General features: G+C 43.9%; 1 protein-coding gene and 1 long non-coding RNA gene across 3 annotated transcripts in view; one reads left to right on the top strand and one right to left on the bottom strand.

Annotated features, from left to right (window-relative positions):
* The window catches only part of LOC132406112 (uncharacterized), a 25,192-nt gene extending 24,843 nt beyond the window's left edge, over positions 1-349 (bottom strand). The window contains exon 1 of the long non-coding RNA XR_009516063.1: positions 127-349. This is a non-coding gene — a long non-coding RNA (uncharacterized LOC132406112). The remainder of the gene's footprint in view (positions 1-126) is intronic.
* LOC132406111 (protein S100-A1-like) overlaps positions 1-15,874 on the top strand; it is an 18,249-nt gene extending 2,375 nt beyond the window's left edge. The window contains exons 1-3 of one of the 2 annotated variants that reach the window (XM_059991337.1): positions 480-570; positions 803-965; positions 15,625-15,874. In XM_059991337.1, the coding sequence (XP_059847320.1) occupies positions 825-965; positions 15,625-15,786 (303 nt within the window). In that variant the 5' untranslated portion in view covers positions 480-570; positions 803-824 and the 3' untranslated portion in view covers positions 15,787-15,874. Of the gene's footprint in view, positions 1-479; positions 571-802; positions 966-15,624 lie in introns of those variants that run through there. The other variant, XM_059991336.1, reaches the window with a different exon arrangement.
* The last annotated feature ends 3,750 nt before the right edge of the window (positions 15,875-19,624 follow it).

Raw genomic sequence — 19,624 nt, forward strand, 5'->3', positions numbered from 1 at the left:
TTCTGTGAAATGGCCGCCTCTAGCCCGAGAGAAGAGCCCCTTGCGTCTGAATTTGGGACCTCCAGCCGTGGGGGATAGATTCCAACCAAGAATCCTATCGAGACAGTAATGACTGGGCTGAGATACCTCCGGGAAAAAGTCGAGTTTCTTGTAGTCCCCACGGCACTTGCCCTCTTCTCCGCGAATCCGGCAGCACGAAGTGTTCGGGAGGGTTGTCCTCCTGGGAAGTCGGCGCCTGGGCTAGAGATTCCTCCCCGGGGAACGCTGCTCCGCGACAGGGATTCCCCGGGAGTTCGCCGCTTGTTTTCTGATCGACTGTTCCCTTCGGACAGGCGCAGGGAAGTCGGCACCTGCCGTTCCGCCAGTAGACAGCCACCCTATTGGTGTGGATAACGCGAATTTGGTTGGCCGAGAGGCCAATGAACAGAGACGGGGCGGGTTTAATCGTTGTGATTGACAGTTGTTCTGTATAAAGCCCTGGTCCCGTTATGTATCCCTAAAATCTGCCGATTGGTGAGAGGAAGGAAGAGTTGTAGTAAACTGAACAGCGGGTTCAATTGTACAAGTGAAGTATGAAACTATGTTTAACCTTTAAATTCTTAAGCGATAAAATGACTTGTTTTGTTAAATATGACAATTCCACTCATTGGCAGATAACGAATCTGGGATTGGGATCTGGTGCGGGACTTAAGATGCTTTTTGAAAATTTCCTGTGATGTGGATCGATAAATGTGCGCGATCTTACACTAACCTCACGCTTTCCCCCAACTGTTCTTTGCCCTTATTTTTCCCTCCTTCACAGCCGGCCTGCGTTCGACAGCAAAATGCTATCTCAACTGGAAACCGCCATGGATACAATCATCAAAGTCTTCTACCAATACTCAGGGGTAGAGGGAGACAAGTACACGTTGACCAACGCTGAACTCAAGAACCTATTGCAAGGGGAGCTTGGAGCCTTCCTGAAGGTAGGTTATAGAATCGTGGGGGTGCTATTGGGTCAGGCTCTATGGAGCTAGCTGAAGAGGATGAATGGCATCAAGTGATACAGAGAGTTATGAATAGCTTATGGGAGGGTACGGCTATGCCTGCGACCCTTAGCGAAGAATGGGTGGGTGAGGACGCGGGTGGATGATGTTCGGGGGTTTGTGTGGAGGGTATTTTCTCTCTCTTCTGCCAATGAGTTCTAGTTATCACTCACAGCCAAAAGGGGGTGTGGTTTGATGCAATGCGAGTTACGAACTGCGAACAAAGCTTCCCTTTCCACAAGAGCTTCAGAAGGTCCCGCGGTGATGCTAATATGTAAGGGAAGCCGCCGTAAGCTCACGCACAGTAAAACCGCGTAGACAGACATGTGAGAGCGAAGAGAGAGAGAAAAAAACAAACTCTAGATGTTGAACATCTTAGTTTGGTCCATTCGTCCTCCAGCCTCTGTTTTCTCCCCGCAGACGCTGCGCTGACCGCTGAATATTTCCAGCATTTACTGGTTGTATCAGTGAGATACCCAGCAGATCTAGAGATGGGTGCAGAGGGACTGCTTAGTCGCGAAACTCGGGAGAATTCCTGTTACGTTTGGAAACAGTGCCAGGCTGCATTTATTTGATTTGTCTGGCCACCTGGGAGGGTAGACAAGGCTCTTATTTAATTGTTTCAGTCACAGGAAAGGTTTGCACCTACAAGTTATTGTCAACGCTGTAGATCCACCGTAAAAGGCACAGCGACGGGGATAGGACTGAGGGTAGGTTATCTTGTAAGACGTCAGCTCACATGAGAGAAGTAGGAACGGGCACTGTTCTTCTTTCTTTTCTTCGTTACTTTATCCAAAGAAGTCCACAAATTCCTTTCCCTCTCTCCCTGCTGTCTTGAAGCTGAAATTAATATATCCTACAGTCTCCTGGATGACAAAGGCACAGAAAGTAGATTAAACAAAAAAGAGAAACGTTGTGAGTTTAACTTCACAGAAAGCCCAAGTGGGTAATAAATAGTGGTGTACTGGGGACATTGCTGGCACACTCGGGGTATGAAATATTAATTTGAAATAAGATCATAAAACAATCCAATTATGTTTTATAATAATATTTTTAAACAATTGAGTATCTGAAGAAAGAATATCACTTGGTAGGGACTGGACAGCCAAACTGTGCATGGAGGCATTGGAGGTGGAATGATATGGAGGATAGGAGAACCCTATTGGTAGGTTTTGCAGAGCAGAGATTGGTTGGACCTTTATTTTAAGCCTATTTTCTTCTATGCTTCAGTGAAACAGTCAGTGAGATTGTGCTCTGTCTACTCAAGTAAGTTCTATTGAACACAGTTCACAGACTTGAACTCCAGAGTGAAGGTAGATGGTCCATGTGTGCATCCAGAATATATACGCAGATCCTAAAAGGTGGGTTAGCAGATCAATGAGGTGGTAAAAAAAAGCCCAGGGTGGTTTCCTTTAACGGCAGAGGCATAGAATACGAGAACGTGAAGGTTATTCTAGAACTCTATACATTAGATTGACTGCAGCTTAATTACACATATAGTTTTGGCTAACACATTAAGGAAAAAACAGGACTAATGAAGAAGCCAACAGAATTGGAAAAATGTAGCATTCAAAGAGATTTGAATATATCCTACTTCCAGGTCCCTCTGATGCTTGATCCCAGATTAGGACTTTAGAATGACAGAAAATTTAAAATTTATTATATTGAAGTAGGTTCATGCAGTCAAATAAAAGGCCACCCAGTCTCCAGCTTCTCTTTCAACACTATCTTCCACCCACTGTTCTTCAAGTTCACACCCTAGTTCTGTTTAATTATGATGAAGATTTCTGACCACACCGCCTTTGTAGACATGGAGATCAGGATCTCTGTCACTCATTGGGTGAAAACTTCATTCTTATCTTTCCCCTTTGACCACTACCCAAGTTAACAAAGTAATAAATCTAAACCAAAGACCAGAAGTTATTCAAAAAAATCATTAAACAGCAGGGACTTTGGATTGTGCATTGTATCAAATCTTGATGAGAGCTCACTTGATTGAACTTTGTCCAACCCTGACTACCATTTTATCTATTTATGATGTGAGATTCAGTGTGGAATAGACCCTTTCAGCCCCTTGAGCCAAGCTGCTCAGCAACCCCTGACATAGCCCAAGGTCACAGGACAATCTACAATGACCAATTAACCTACCAACTGTACATCTTTGGAATGTGACAGGAAACCCACACAATCACAGGGAGAATGTACAAACTCCTTACAGACATGATGTACCCTGTGCCCCCCCAGGATTTTGACCCCTCTGGTAAACAAACCAGGTCTTTCCCTTTTACTCTGTCAAGGTCCCTCATCATTTTATGACCTCAATTAAATTCCTTCAGCTCCTCTATTCCAAAGGACACAACTCCAACTTCTCCAAATTTTCTTCACTCTATATTGTGCTTCATCTATAGATTTAATTATTCCCCCCCATAGTTATCCAATGGTACTCTCAGTACAATTTTACTTTGAGAGTTCAGTGGAGTCACAGAGTCGTAGAGCACTACAGCACACTCTCCTCATAACTCAGGTTCTCAAGTCCCAGCAACATTCCTAGAAATTGTACTTTTTCAATCTTACTGATATATTTCCTTATGATAGTTAATAATGGATCCTTATACGATGTCCTTCCGCTGATCTTGCTAGCTTTTAGACCCCTACTCAAGTACTCCCAGTGCACCAGGAAACATTTGCAGAACCTCAGCACCCAACTTTCACCCAATGCTCTATTCTTTCATTTTTGCTGAAATTGCAGTGTCAAGAGATAAGTTAAACCCAGAGCCCAGAAGTTTAGTGTACACCACCAGTCCTCCCGATCCACAATCATCCACCTAGGTTCAAGACTCCCATTCCCACACTGCAATGTGTTTAAGACACCCACTGAGTTTCTGGAGCATTTACACTTTTACTAACATCAAACTCATTCTGTTACCAAGACTCATGTAGGTATCTAGTGGACGCCACCATCACACTTGAGGAAGGGGAGATGCACTAGTGCCAACACCATCTTCCCAACACAGTTATTTAAGGAATGTGGGAACCTACCCTTCAGTCTTCATCAATCACCTTCTGGCTATCCTTCTACCCTCCCAACCCCCCCCCCCCCCAACCTTTTATTCTGGCGTCTTCCCCCTTCATTTCCAGTCCAGAAGAAGGGTCTTGGCCTGAAATGTCAACTGTTTATGCATTTCCATTGATGCTGCCTGCCCTGCTGAGTTCCTCCAGCATTTTGAGCATGTCTTGTTCGGGATTTCTGAGGGTACGTAAGGGGTGAGGGGTGAGATGGGGGATGGGGAAGGCTGGAAGGAATTAGGAGGAGAGGTGATGGATGAAGTTGGGTGTTCATTTTCATACGAGGGTGTCAGATCAGCACAATTTTTTATGTAAAAGTCTGACTCACCCTGCCCTGTTGATATGGAAATAATTTGTAAGTGGTTGCTCAAAGTAATTGTCTTATTTATGTTTCCATATTGTCTCCAAGGAAAATACACTGTGGGTAGGGAGAGAGAAAATCTTATTAATTTGAGCTCATGAACGTCTGGGGAATCTTTGTAGTGGGAGCAGGAGATCAGAAGGACTGTATAACATTTGATATATTTAAGGAACTGTTCCCTGGAGTGGCAGAGCTTGAATGACAGAAGGTGAGGCTGTCTGTTCAGGAATACACATGTACTTAGAAACACAGAAACACTGAAAACCTACAGCACAATACAGGCCTTTTGACCTACAATGCTGTGCCCAACATGTACTTACTTTAGAAATTACCTAGGGTTACCCATAGCCCTCTATTTTTCTAAGCTCCATGTACCTAAAAAGACCCGATTGTATCTGCCTCCACCAACATTGTCAGCAGCCCATTCCATGCACTCGCCACTCTCTGCATAAAAAACTTAGCCGACATCCCCTCTGTACCTACTTCCAAGCATTTTAAAACTATGCCCTCTCATGTTAGCTATTTCAGCCCTGGGAAAAAGCCCCTGACAATCTACACAATCAATGCCTCTCATCTTCTAATTCACCTCTATCAGGTCACCGCTCATGCTCCATCACTCCAAGGAGAAAAGGCCAAGTTCACTCAACCTACTTTTATAAGGCATCCTCCCCTATCCGGGCAACATCCTTGTAAATCTCCTCTGCACCCTTTCTATAGCTTCCACATCTTTCCTGTAATGAGGTGAACAGAACTGAGCACAACACAGTGGGGTCTGACCAGGGTCCTATAGAGCTGTGACATTACCTCTCAGCTCTTGAACTCAATCCCATGGTTGATGAAGGCCAATACACTGTATGCCTTCTTAACCGCACAGTCAACCTGCATAGCAGCTCTGAGTATCCTATGGACCCAGACTTCAAGATCCCTCTGATCACCCAATCTGCCAAGAGTCTTACCATTAATACTATATTCTGCCATCATATTTGACCTGTCAAAATGAACCACCTCACACTTATCTGGGTTGAACTCCATCTGCCACTTCTCAGCCCAGATATGCATCCTATTGACATCCCGCTGTAACCTCTGACAGCCCTCCACACTGTCAACAACACACCAGTTCTGGATCCACAAAGCAATGTCCCCTTGGATCCCATGCCTCCTTACTTTCTCAATAAGCTTTGCATGGGGTACCTTATCAAATGCCTTGCTGAAATCCATATACACTACATCCACTGCTCTACCTTCATCAATGCATTTAATCACATCCTCAAAAAATTCATTCAGGCTCGTAAGGCACAACCTGCCTTTGACAAAGCTATGCTGAGTATTTCTAATCATATTATACCTCTCCAAATGTTCATAAATCCTGCCTCTCAGGATCTTCTCTGTCAACTTACCAACCACTGAAGTAAGACTCACTGGTCTATGATTTCCTGTGTTATCTCTACTCCCTTTCTTGAATAAGGAAACAACATCTGCAACCCTCCAATCCTCCGGAACCTCTCCCGTCCCCATTGATGACGCAGAGATCATTGTCAGAGGCTCAGCAATCTCTACTCTCACCTCTCACATTAGCCTGGGGTATATCTCATCCAGTTCCGGTGAATGATCCAACTTGATGCTTTCCAAAAGCTCCAGCACATTTTCTTCCTTAATGTCTGTATGCTAAAACTTTTCAATCCACTGTAAGTCATCACTACAATCACCAAGATCCTTTTCCGTAGTGAATACTGAATTCATTAAGTACCTTTGCTACCTCCTCCAGTTCCATACACACTTTCCCATTGTCACACTTGATAGGTCCTATTCTCTCACATCTTATCCTCTTGCTCTTCACATAATTGTAGAATGCCTTGGGGTTTTCTTTAATCCTGTCTGCCAAGGCCTTCTCATGGCCCCTTCTGGCTCTCCTAATTTCCTTTTTAAGCTCCCTTCCGCTAGCCTTATAATTTTCTAGATCTCTATCATTACCTAGTTTTTTGAACCTTCTGTAAGCTTTTCTTTTCTTCTTGACTAGATTTTCAACAGCCTTTGAGCACCATGGTTCCTGTACCCTAACATCCTTTCCCTGTCTCATTGGAACTTAACTTTGCAGAATGCCAAATAAATATCCATTGAACATTTGCCACATTTCTGCCATGCATTTCCCAGAGAACATCTGCTCCCAATTTATACTTCCATGTTTCTGCCTGATAGCTTCATATTTCCCTTTACTCCAATTAAACACTTTTCTAACTTGTCTGTTCCTATCCCTCTCCAATGCTATGGTAAAGGAGATAGAATTGTGATCACTATCTCCAAAATGCTCTCCCACTGAGAGACCTGACACCTGACCAGGTTCATTTCCCAATACCAGATCAAGTACAGCCTCTCCTCTTGTAGGCTTATCTATATACTGTGTCAGGAATCCTTCCTGAACGCACCTAACAAACTCCACCCCATCTAAACCCCTTGCTCTAGGGAGATGCCAATCAATATTTGGGAAATTAAAATCTCCCACCATGACAACCCTGTTATTAATATACCTTTCCAGGATCTGTCTCCCTATCTGTACCTCAATGTCCCTGTTACTGTTGGGCAGTCTATAAAAAAACAAGAGTTATTGACCCCTTCCTATTCCTAACCTCCACCCACACAGAGACTCAGTAGACAAACCCTCCATGACTTCCTTCTTTTCTGTAGCTGTGACACTAACTCTGATGAGCAGTACCATACCCCCACCACTTTTGCCTCTCTCCCTGTCCTTTCTGAAATGTCTAAAGCCTGGCACTTGAACAATCCAAGTCTCTGCAATGGCCAAAACATCATAGCTCCAAGTACTGATCCATGCTCTAAGCTCATCCACTTTGTTCATGATACTCCTTGCATTAAAATAGACACATCTCAAACCATCAGTCTGAGTGCATTCCTTCTCTATCACCTGCCTATCCTCCCTCTCACACAGTCTCCAAGCTTTCTCTATTTGTGAGCCAACTTCCCCTTCCTCCATCTCTTCAGTTTGGTTCCCAACCCTCCAGCATTTCTAGTTTAAACTCTCCCCAGCAGCCTTAGCAAAGTTAGATATGGCCCTTGTGGCTAAAGGGATTGGGGGTATGGAGAGAAAGCAGGTACAGGGTTCTGAGTTGGATGATCAGCCATGATCATACTGAATGGCGGTGCAGGCTCGAAGGGCCAAATGGCCTACTCCTGCACCTATTTTCTATGTTTCGATGTTTCTAAGCCTCCCTGCCAGGATATTGGTCCCCCTGGGATTCAAGTGCAATCCATCCTTATTGTACAGGTCATGCCTGCCCCAAAAGAGGTACTTTATTTTAAGTAAATCTTTATACATAGCCTAGTAAATTTGAGTGTAAAAGATGAACAGTTAGTGGCAATGGAATGAGCTTACTGACAGAAGCCGGAGGTGTGTTTCAAGTTTACAGCAGTCAAGGGTAGGTCCGCTGCAGATATGTACCGCTGTTTGGCTTAGGCATTGAGCAAGAACTACAAGTGACAATCTTCATAAATATTAGAGAATTACCACTTGGAGCTTTAGTGAATCTTTGAAGTATAAATGATCCATGTGGAAATATTCCCCCAACAGAAGATATCAGTACAGATTGTTTATGCAGTTTTGCATGCACTGAAGGGAGGGTTGGAAAGTGGTCTGGGTGGTGAAGAGTACAGGACCCCTGTCTAAAACTATGCCCAGAAGTCCAATGTTTATCAGTGAACTGAGCAAGTTTAAGCGTTGGAGCATAACTGCTTGATCGAAATTAAGAATTCGGTAGCAGAGTGGTCCGCACAACACTTTACAGTACCAGCGACCCGGGTTCAGTTCCTGCCACTGTCTATAAAGAGTTCACAGTTCTCCCGGCGACTGTGTAGGTTTCCTCCCTCGATCCAAAGACGTACCGGTTGATAGGGTCATTGGTCATTGTAAATTGTCCTGTGATTAGGCTAGGATTAAATCGGGGGATTGCTCAAAGGGACTGAATGGTCTATTCTATTCTGTATCTCAATAAATAAATGTTTTTTTAAAAACAGAATTTGGGAAATGCTTACGTGGAGCCCCCAAATCAAGACCAAAATCCAAGCCAATGTTGAAAGGCAAAAGGGAGGAGAGGTCTGATCTCTATGCTCTAGATGACTCAGTGAGGTTTTATGTATCCTGTCAGCAGTGTAATGTGAATTTACTGAACAATCTCAAAGCATTAGACTTGCCAAACCATTATTCTCACTGCATTCACAATGCTCTAGTTACCTTGCTGTTAATGCTTCTACCCACCTACCAATTATGCAACCATGATTCACCGGTTGCAGTTCCTGTCTTTGAGTCAGAATGTGGTAGCTTCAGGCCACGCTCCAAGTATTTGAACCAACTTAGACACAGGTTAGTTCATTATGTTACGAACCCCGTAACTGGGTCACTTACCAGCAAAGATAGAGAGGTCCGTTGAAGTCTGATGGTACTATTTTTAACAGTATTTATTGATAAAATACACAAAAATAATATCAATGCAAACATACAGATAATATATGTCGTCAATACTAAATCTAAAAGCGCGGGTATAATAATAATCAATAAGAAATAGCTCTATCATTGTCTAGGGGATAACGTATTGTCCGATGGAAATATAAAAGTCACTCAAGTTCATTCAAGCTGCAGGCTGCAGCCTTTGGTTGGAGTCGAGAGAGAGTTTAAACTTGCCCATTCCTTTTATGATGTCAATCCTTCGAGAGTCGTTGGGGGCTGATTTCCCCGTTGTTGTTAGCTAAAGCCGTTCTTCCATGTCAAGGCCCATCAATTCCGAGGCAAATGGAAAAGGAGGCACCTGGACCTTCCACCTGCTTTTGCTATTTCACTGTTACAGGATTTCTAGCGTTTCTTCTGGTGCGCCTAAAGGGGCTGTTCCCCAGACCCCCTTTTATCCTGACTCACAGGGTCTCAGATGTCAAACAGGTTGGGATGATGCCATCCCTCCACCAACCCCCCTCGGTTCATTGCCTGGGGGCCTCGATGAATCGTACAGTACTCAATACACAATTCCGTCTCCAAGAGATAATGGCCGCTATCTGTGGCTTTGTCTCTCGGAGGCTCAGGACACATTCCAAACATTGAGGAATCTGTGTGTCTCTCCCTCATTTCCTGGGTCTCCTGACCCAAATCATTAGTGATCCCGCAATTCTCAAAAAGGAGGGGGTCACGGGCGTAACGCCATCGGTAAAAACGGAGTAATACAGAGTCTTACAGGATTTTAGAATCTAACACAATACAAAAGTTTTTTTTCACTACAGAGTAATACAGTTATACATTCAATTCAGCATCTAGATAGTTACCGATTACATTGTCACTTCCGTTAATATCTTAACATCTTGTACCTTACTAAAGTCTTGTAGCATCAGACTCCAATTTAATAACCACCTATTTTTATTTCTTATTTTCTTTAGCAAACAAAACTAAAGAGTTGTCTTTATTATTCACATGCTTTGTCAAAATCCCTTAAAACCGGCTTCTGCTATTTAAAAATGGCATCCCCATTAACCCTCGCCTCTTTTCCGGTTAATTCTCACGTGGGGAGCTTGGGCACCCTGGCGAAATAGGCTTTCGTCCGCTCCTTCCATAGGAGTTATTTTATCAACAATATGTTCCAAACTTAGACCATCTTCTGAATTTCCACCCAATTCTTTAACTTTACAACTTTAGCAACTTAAGTTGCTAGTTTTCTCTTCAGGACCCTTCAGGCTATTAGTTTTCAGTTTAAACTCTTTGTTCAAACAGCATTTCAAATTCTGCCTTTTCACACCACACTCTGGAATAACAATAGCGTGTGGGGCCCCTTTACCTTCCAACTCAACCTGTAATTGATTCACAGGCTTTCTGGTACCAAGTCATTGTCTCTGTAGCCGGGTTGCTGCTTCTGATATCAATCCAGCCTTTAAATTTTCTTCATTCAATTTGGGAACTACATATTTCCCTTTTCCTTCAATAATAATATTCATCTCACCACCTTTGATCTCCTCACTAACTTTTAACACACCTTCGAGCACAAACACCTGGGAACTCTCACTTCCCACTATTACCAAGGTTAACCCTTTCTTCACTGAACCAAGTCTATCTGACCCACAAGGACTGCATTCCTTTTCAACTGAATCAAATACCTCAGACTTTTTCTGAGCTCCATTACTAGGTTCAGTACCACGTGCATCCACATCTTGGACACACTCAAACGGGACATTTGTCTCTTCCAGGCTTTCAATACCCGTACCCGGTCCAAATTCTAAGTTCCCCTGATTCTCCCAGCTACTCTCTGGGCAACTCCCTTCCGGAGTAAACTCAACCCTGCGGGCTGAAACAACCTCATCTGCCAACCCAGCAGACTTCTTCAAGGTAAAGGCATCCTTTTCATCTAGGACTGCCCTCATTTCATTATCGGGAACACCTTTAGAATTTTCAACTTCTTCAAACAGTTCTGCCAAACCAGACAGATCATCCATGTCCAACTCTGGACCTTTTAACAACTCTTATCTGTTTCTCGTCTTTATTTCGTGCCTCTAGAACTTTTCTCCTCGCTAAGGGCAGGTCTACCTCCTCTACCTTACTCTCTTTTACTTTACTACTCTTAGTTTTACCACCGTCTAAACCCTCGTGGTACAGGGTCGGTAAAAATGTCTCGGCCAAATCGAAACGGGCCGGATTTAAACTGCTCCCTTTCTCAGCTGCCTTTCTCGACATGCTGCGAGTGATCCCGCATGCAGGATAGATCTTGGAATCTAGGGGTGCAGCCTCCACCGGCTGTCTCGTTAGCTTCATTGCTGCCCAAACCTTACCACCGGCTAAATCATTACCCAGAAGGACGTCCGCGTCAGTTCTCGGGAATTCTGATCGCACCCCCACTTCAACTGGTCCAGAGACTAGCTCACAATTCAGAATGATCCTATGCAAGAACACCGTTTCCATCGTTTTTTCTATTCCTTTCACAGCTACCATTCCCGTCTTGCGACCAAAATCCAGTACCTCACCGCTAATCAATGACAGTTCAGCCCCCGTATCTCTCCAGATCCGTACTGGAACTGGTGTGTCTCCCTCCCTCACAGACATAGTTCCATTTGACATACAAGTCTCAGATCCTTCTCGTACTCTGTCTACCCGGGCTCTCTTGTCGATTTACTGATCACCACGGCACATCCAATAGGGACAGTTGCTTTCCCTTTTCCTGTCTCCTTCCTCAGAGCAAAGCACCTAGATGCAATATGTCCCCCTTTTCCACAATTAAAACAGGTCAAGCCCGGAAATCTCTGGCCGTCTTGCCTTAACTTCTCCATCTCCAAGTCATGTTTCCTCTGTTTCTCTGCCTCCCTCTCCTTCTCGGCTCTTTCCTTTTCTTTCTCAGCTCTCTCCCTCTCTTTCTCAGCCCTCTCTCTCTCCTTTTTTGCTGCTTCCAGCTGTTTTAACTGAATTTCATGCTCCCTTTGTTTCTCAGCCCTGTCCTGCTCCCGTTTCACCTCCAACTCCTTTAGCTGGAGCTCATGCTCCCTTTGTCTCTCCGCCCTTTCTTTCTCCTTCTCAGCTGCTTCCAGCTGCTTTAACTTAATTGCATGTTCCGACCTTAATTTCTCCAACTCTAACTGAGCCATCCCACTAGCTGGTACCTTCTCAGGGATATTTTCCAATACCTCAGCTGCAAACACATTCTTCTCAATATAATACTGAGTTATGGCCCTTCGCACCTCCCGCTTTTTCATTGACAACCTCACCTCTGCGAGGTTTAGCCCTTTTGCCAGATTTATCAAGTCCGATTTGGTGGCCGCCTCTCGTGCCTCCAGAGTCGGGTTTTCTATAAATTCACCCACGTCCATCTTTGCTGGTTTCCAGTCTGGCTACCCGCGTAACCAGATCCAAGTTTGGACTTACAAGCCCGATTCACTGGCCTGCCAATTTGGTGTCAAATCCTGAGACGAGAACCCTAATTGTTATGTACCCCGTAACTGGGTAACTTACCAGCAAAGATAGAGAGGTCCGTTGAAGTCTGATGGTACTATTTTTAACAGTATTTATTGATAAAATACACAAAAATAATATCAATGCAAACATACAGATAATATACGTCGTCAATACTAAATCTAAAAGCGCGGGTATAATGATAATCAATAAGAAATAGCTCTATCGTTGTCTAGGGGATAATGTATTGTCCGATGGAAATATAAATGTCTCTCAAGTTCATTCAAGCTGCAGCCTTTGGTTGTAGTCAAGAGAGAGAGTTTAAACTTGCCCATTCCTTTTATGATGTCAATCCTTCGAAAGCCGGTGAGGGCTGATTTCTCCTTTGGGTTAGCTAAAGCCGTTCTTCCATGGCAAGGCCCGCCAATTCCGAGGCAAATGGAAAAGGACGCACATGGACCTTCCACCGGCTTTCGCTATTACGCTGTTTCAGGATTTCTAGCGTTTCTTCTGGTGCGTCTGAGGGGCTGTTCCCACAGACCCTCTTTTATCCTGACTCACAGGGTCTCAGATGTCAATCAGGTTGGGATGATACAATCCCTCCACCAACCCCCCCCCCCCCCGGTTCATTGCCTGGGGGCTTCGATGAATCGTACAGTACTCAATACACAATTCTGTCTCCAAGAGACCGTTATCAGTAGCTTTGTCTCTCGGAGGCCCAGGACACACTCCAAACATTGAGGAATCTGCGTGTCTCTCCCTCATTTCCTGGGTCTCCTGACCCGAATTAATAGCGATCCTGCGATTCTCAAAAAGGAGGGGGCCACAGGCATAACAATTAAAAACATAAATTTTCAGTGTTTTGCAACCTTTATACTTAGAATGAATTTTGGAATCTACAATAGCTGGACGTGACTTCTTTTGGATGAGAGGTTTTGATTGGATGTAAAGGTTTGCAAGAAATACTATGGAACACCTCTGTGCTCAGAAGCCAGTACTCACCCCAAACTCCCTAAGTCTTGCCTGGTTATATTGAATCTGTACAGAACACTGAATAAGCCACAGCTGGATTATTGCATCAAGTTCCAGTCGGTATATTTTGGCATGTGCAGGTCCTAGAGAGGACACTGACTTAATGGAAACAAGGGAAAATAAAAACAGGTGCTGGCCAAGCACCTACGTTCTGTCCACCAGAAAAACCAGGATCACCTGGTGGCTGCCCGTTTCAGTTCTTCTTTCCATTCCCATTCCAACATATCAGTCCATGGACTTCTCTATTGCTGCAAAGAGGCCAAACTCAGGTTGGAGAAGCAACACCTTATATTCCATGGGTAGCCTCCTACCTAATGGCATTAACATCAATGCCCCCATCTTCTTCAACTTTCTCTATTCCCATTTCCCCACTCTCCCCTTATCTCCTTACCTGCCTATCACCTCCTTCTGGTGCTCCTTCCCCCTTCCCTTTCTTCCATGGCCGTCCGTCCTCCCCTATCAGATTCCTGCTTTTCCAGGCCTTTATCTCTCACCAATTGATTTCCCAGCTCTCTACTAACACCTTCCCATCTCCTGATTTCACCTATCACCTACTACCCTGTACTTCTTCCTCTCGCTCCTCCCCCACTTTCTTACTCTGACTTCTAATCTCTTTTTTGGCAGTCCTAATGTAGGGTCTTGGGCCAAAATGTTGACTAGATACTCTTTTCTATAGATGCCTGGCCTGCCGAGTCCCTCTTGCATTTTGTATGTATTGATTTGATTTCCAGCATCAGCAGATTTTCTTGTTTGTGATAAAAACAGGAGTTGGCCATTTGTCCCTTTGAACTTACCCCATCATTCAGTACAACCATGGCTGACCCTTTATCTCCATTCCAACTCTAGACTGACACTTGATTCTAAACCTCCCAATAATGGGCAACATCCTGTCCAGACATCACGGTTGGAGCTTTGAATGTTTCAATGAGAACTCTCAGTCTAAACTCCGGTGAATACAGGTGCAAGTCAACCAGAGAGTCACAGAAGAGGGTTATCATTTAAAGGTTACAGTGAGAAGCCAAAATAGTCCTCATTAGAAAAAAGAAGTTTGAGAAGAACTTTCAGAATGTGTATGTTCAATATTGGTTTAGGTAGGAAAACAGAAGGGAGTTATTTCTGTTAGTGAATGGTTCAAAGACCCATTTTGGGTCATCCAATCATCCTCTGGTTAAAAGGGATGGAGAGATGTGAGGAGGATGTTTTTCACACAATAGTTTCTGATTTGGAACTCTGACCATACACAATGGAAGCAAAATCAAATACAGCTTTCAAGAGGAGATTGAGTAGGCAGTGCAGGGCTGAGAACTTTAGGCTATTGGAGAAGTGCAAGGGGAAATGGCTGCCAGAGTACCTCTATGTGAATCCCTAGAGGGGCTGAATGTCTTATTTCGATTTCATGGTCCTCTGTGGTCACTGTCACTTTGAAGCTTGTGGGCACACAGCAGCAAGATTTCTAATATTCCAACAGCAATCACTGGCTCTGTTTATAGACCACAAGTCATGGGAGCAGAGTTAGGTCATTGAACCCATCAAACCTGTTCCACCATTTCATCATGGCTCATCATTTCCCTTTTAACCCCATTCTCCTGCCTCTCCCCATAATGTTTCATGCCCTGGCTTATCAGGAACCTATCAACCTCCACCTTAAATGCACCAGGTAACCTGGCCTCTACAATGACAATTCACAGATTCACCACCCTTTGGCTAAAGGAATCCCTCCTCATCTTTGTGCTAAATGACATCCCTCTATTTCAAAGCTGTGCCCTCTGGTCCTACTCTCCCCCACCAAAGGAAATAACTTCTTCACATACATTCTATCTAGGCCTTTCAACATTTGATAGGTTTCAATGAGATCCCTCATTCTTCTAAATTCCAACGAGTACAGTCCCAGAGCCTTCAAATCACTGCTCATATGATACCCCTTTAATCATAATTGGAGAAATTAGCTCTAAAGAGCTTTGGGATAAGTTTATTCCAGAAGAGATGTAAATGCAATTTTTTTCTTAACAATCTGACTTGAACAAGAAACATTGCATAATGAAGTTTTTGTGTTTGGATCTGAGCTCCTGAGGGCATTCTTTGCTTGCAAAAAGTGACTGCTCATGAATCTTTCCACAGATATAAGGCAGCCAACTACAAGGTGTTTTTCTTCTAAATAATTCCTAAATGGCAAGGAACTTTGAAGCTAGCTTTTCTTTTAATCTGTTCTTTTCCTGCAGTATCAGAAAGACCCCAACTCTGTGGATGGCATCATGAGAGACCTGGACGTGAATCGTGATGGTCAGGTAGATTTCCAGGAGTTCATTCACTTGGTGACAGCCGTCACCATCGCCTGCAATGAATTCTTCGTCGAACTTCTGAAGAAACAAGGAAAGTTGTGAAAGTGAACACAGGATCTTGGATTGGGCTTAGAGTTTTGGGACACGTCTACAAATGCACAGAGAATCTTGCGCAGAAAACACACAGACTGTGGACATTGATAATCATCAATAAATGTGATGGGCAGGTTGCAACTGCCTAGTTTCTGATTCCATTCATTATTTTAGTGCTTTCTAACAGTTTGAGTTGAATCAGCAATAATAACTTGCATTTGCATGAACATTTCTTGGTGTGGTGAAACATCCCAAAGCACATCAGAGGCATGATTGTCAGAGTTTGATCCATATTGGGACTGGTGGCCGAAAGCGTGGTGGGTTTTAAGGAGGAGAGGGAGGTCTCTGGTGAGGAGAGTTGCATAGCAGGACAAATGGAATTATGACACCTAAGGATGAAGTGATGTAAACTGGCAATGATCAGGAAGACAGGTGCAAAAGAGTGCAAGGACTCAAGGGTTTTACACTGCAGCAGGTCATAAAAAAAGGAAAGTGACCAAAGCAGATTTAGCTTCATGTGGGAAATGTATAGAACAACCAGTGTTCCAACCTCTATTGCAACATTGTGAAATTGTGATTTTGTACCAAGTTCAGATTGGCTCAGATTCTATGGGAACCCAAGCCAGATAAACACGATGCCAGCATGCTATGCTTGATTTGAATGACAGTTGAAAGATTTTAGGCACCCACTAAACCAGCTGTAGGGATGGACAGGCAGTGGATGTGTTTGTGCAAATCTGTTTCTCAGGAACAGGTTTTAAATTACTGACAGTATGTCACAAAGTTTGTTGGTTTGTGGTGCAATACAGAAAAAAAGAGTACACCGTGGGTGGTGAAGGTCTTTCTTAACAGGTACTTTTAATGTCAGAGAAATATATACAATATACTTCCTGAAATTCTTCTTCTTCACAAACACCCATGAAAACAGAGGAGTGCCCCAAGGAATGAATGACAGTTAAATGTTAGAACTCAAAATCTATCCCCCTCCACGCATAAGCAGCAGAAAGACAACAAACTCCCTCCCCACCAGCAAATAAGCATCAGCAACCCCACCACCCTCCCCCCCCCCACCACTAGGCACAAAAGTGTGCCGGAAAACATCAATAAAGACTTGCAGTATCTCAAAGACTACTCATTCACCCGGTAAGTCGACGTATCACAGGGTCTCTCTCAAGTAAGGGAAAAAGAGGTGTCCCCATTTCACAGCAAGAGGGGAGATACAACAAAGCAACTCGCTGCTCATGATCTTCCGTCTCCCACGACACATCAGGCAGCGGCACGAGCCTTGAATCCGCCCACCTCCAGGGTCATGAAAATCCAGCAAGGCCTTGGCCCATCGAATAGCGGCTGGTCATGAGGCCCTGAGAGCAGATCCCATTTCCACAAAGTCAGTGTGTAACTCCAAGTCAGGGTCTGACAGATTTTTGAATATTAAGGGAATAAATGTCCTTCGTGCTGGACAGAATTGACAGGAACAGCACAGAAACAGACCCTTCAGCCCATCTAGTCCATGCCAAACTGTTACCCTGCCTAGTCCCATTGACCCACACCTGGACCATAGCCCTCTAGACCCCTGCCACCCAGGCAGGGGGGACTGAGTGTTACATTCTATTTCTTAAGTTCGTAAGTTGTTTGGAGCTGCACCAATAATCCAGAGTACCCGTCATGGTACTGTACATCAGGAAATTAAATTCTTAATGTAAGGAAAATATCTATAAAAATTGGTTTACTGAAAGCAGACCAAAAGTAGTGTGATTATGTCTTAACTGTCCTCTGAAATTAGTCAGCAAGCCATTCAGTGTTAGGGTAGGATGGCCATTTAATGCTGGCCTTGTCAGCTATATCTACATCCTAGTGATGGTTAACACTACTCAGAATAATTTCCTCACCACTCTGCATCCCTTTCAACCTTCCTAACCATCAGTTAAAAATTACTTGAGTGGCCTTCTAGTTTCACCGTAAAATGCCTGTGGTCAGAAAGGAAAATGGTAGTCAGAGCCTCTGTTATTTCCTCCTTGCAGCTTGGGATATATTTTCACTCAAAATTATTGCTTTATTTTATCCAGTCATTTAATTTTTATCCTGTTCTTCCATACATCCACTATGCTCTGTGTGAAAAATCCTATCGTTTAAATCTTTTTCCTCTCTCTTTAAACCTCTCCTCTATATATAACCACATAACAATTACAGCATAGAAACAGGCCATCTCGGCCCTTCTAGTCCATGCCCAACACTTACTCTCACCTAGTCCCACCGACCTGCACTCAGCCCATAACCCTCCATTCCTTCCTGTCCATATACCTATCCAATTTTACTTTAATGACAATACGGAACCAGCCTCTACCATTTCTACAGCTACCACTCTCTGAGTAAATAAATTCCCCCTCATGTTACCCCTAAACTTTTGCCCCCAGCTCTCAACTCATGTCCTCTCGTTTGAATCTCCCCTACTCTCAATGGAAAAAGCCTATCCACGTCAACCCTATCTATCCCCCTCATAATTTTAAATACCTCTATCAAGTCCCCCCTCAACCTCCTATGCTCCAAAGAATAAAGACCTAACTTGTTCAACCTTTCTCTGTAACTTAGGTGCTGAAACCCAGGTAACATTCTAGTATTAAAATTAGACGTGGGAAAAAAAGATTTCACTAAACTATTTCACAAAAACTATTCACTCTACCTATGCTCCTCATAATGTAGAAACTGCCAGAAGATCACCACTCATCCTTTTCATTCCAAGGGAACCAGTCTCCCCCATCGACATAACTAAGTTTAGGTATCCCGACAACATCCTTGTGAACCTGCCCTATGTTCTCTCAGAGCAACCACATTGTTTTTGCAATGTGATGTCCAGAACTGCACACTGTGGTTTAATCTGTGTTTTCATAGGCGTTTTATACAGCTCTGGCATGACCAGCTTGTTTGTATATTTGCTGCATGGTCCACAAAAAGGAAAATATCCTCCAATCCTCACAAGTAATTATACCTAAAATACCTATCCACCTATTTTCAGTGATCCCTGAACTGCACTCTGAGATTCCAGCGTCTCTCCCCTTTCCTCCCTCATTCCAAAGATGTGCAGGTTAGGATTAGCAAGGTGTGAGCATGCTATCTTTGCCACGCTTGCGGGCTGCCCCCAGCACACCCTCACACTAGGTTAGTCATTTACACAAACTACGTATTTCACTGTCCTTTTCATGTTTGGATGGCCATGTGGCAATGAAAGCCAACCTTTAATTTTTAGTATCAATTGAGAACAGTGCTCACGGTTTCCAGCGCTGCAAATATACCATTTTGGTCTTCTCTTGCTTCAGGTTTACTTATCACATGTATATCGAAGCACACTGTGAAACGTGTCACTTGTGTGAACCACCAACACATCCGAGGTTGTGCTGGGGGTAGCCTGCAAAAGTTGCCACACATTCCAGCACCAGTCTAGCACACCCGCAGTGCCCAGCGAGCCGTGAGCTTCATCAATGACAACAACAGAACAATACAAGACAAAACTGGCAGAACATCCTCCTGGCACACTTACTTGAGGAAGAATGTACTGGCTTTGAAGGAGGAAATTCACCAGGCTGATTCCAGAGATGAGGGGGTTAGACCATGAGGACAGATTGAGTCACCTGGGACTGTACTTGTTGGAATTCAGAAGAATGTGACGAGATCTTATAGAAACTTATAAAATTATGAAAGGTATAGATAAGATTGAGGCAGGAATGTTGTTTCCACTGACAGGTGAGATTAGAACTAGGGGCCTCAAGATTCGGGGAAGTAGAGTTAGGATGGTGATGAGGAGGAACTGCTTCTCTCAGAGACTGGTGAATCTGTGGAATTCTCTGCCCAA

Source organism: Hypanus sabinus, chromosome 16 (assembly GCF_030144855.1).
Source record: "Hypanus sabinus isolate sHypSab1 chromosome 16, sHypSab1.hap1, whole genome shotgun sequence".
NCBI lineage: Eukaryota > Metazoa > Chordata > Chondrichthyes > Myliobatiformes > Dasyatidae > Hypanus > Hypanus sabinus.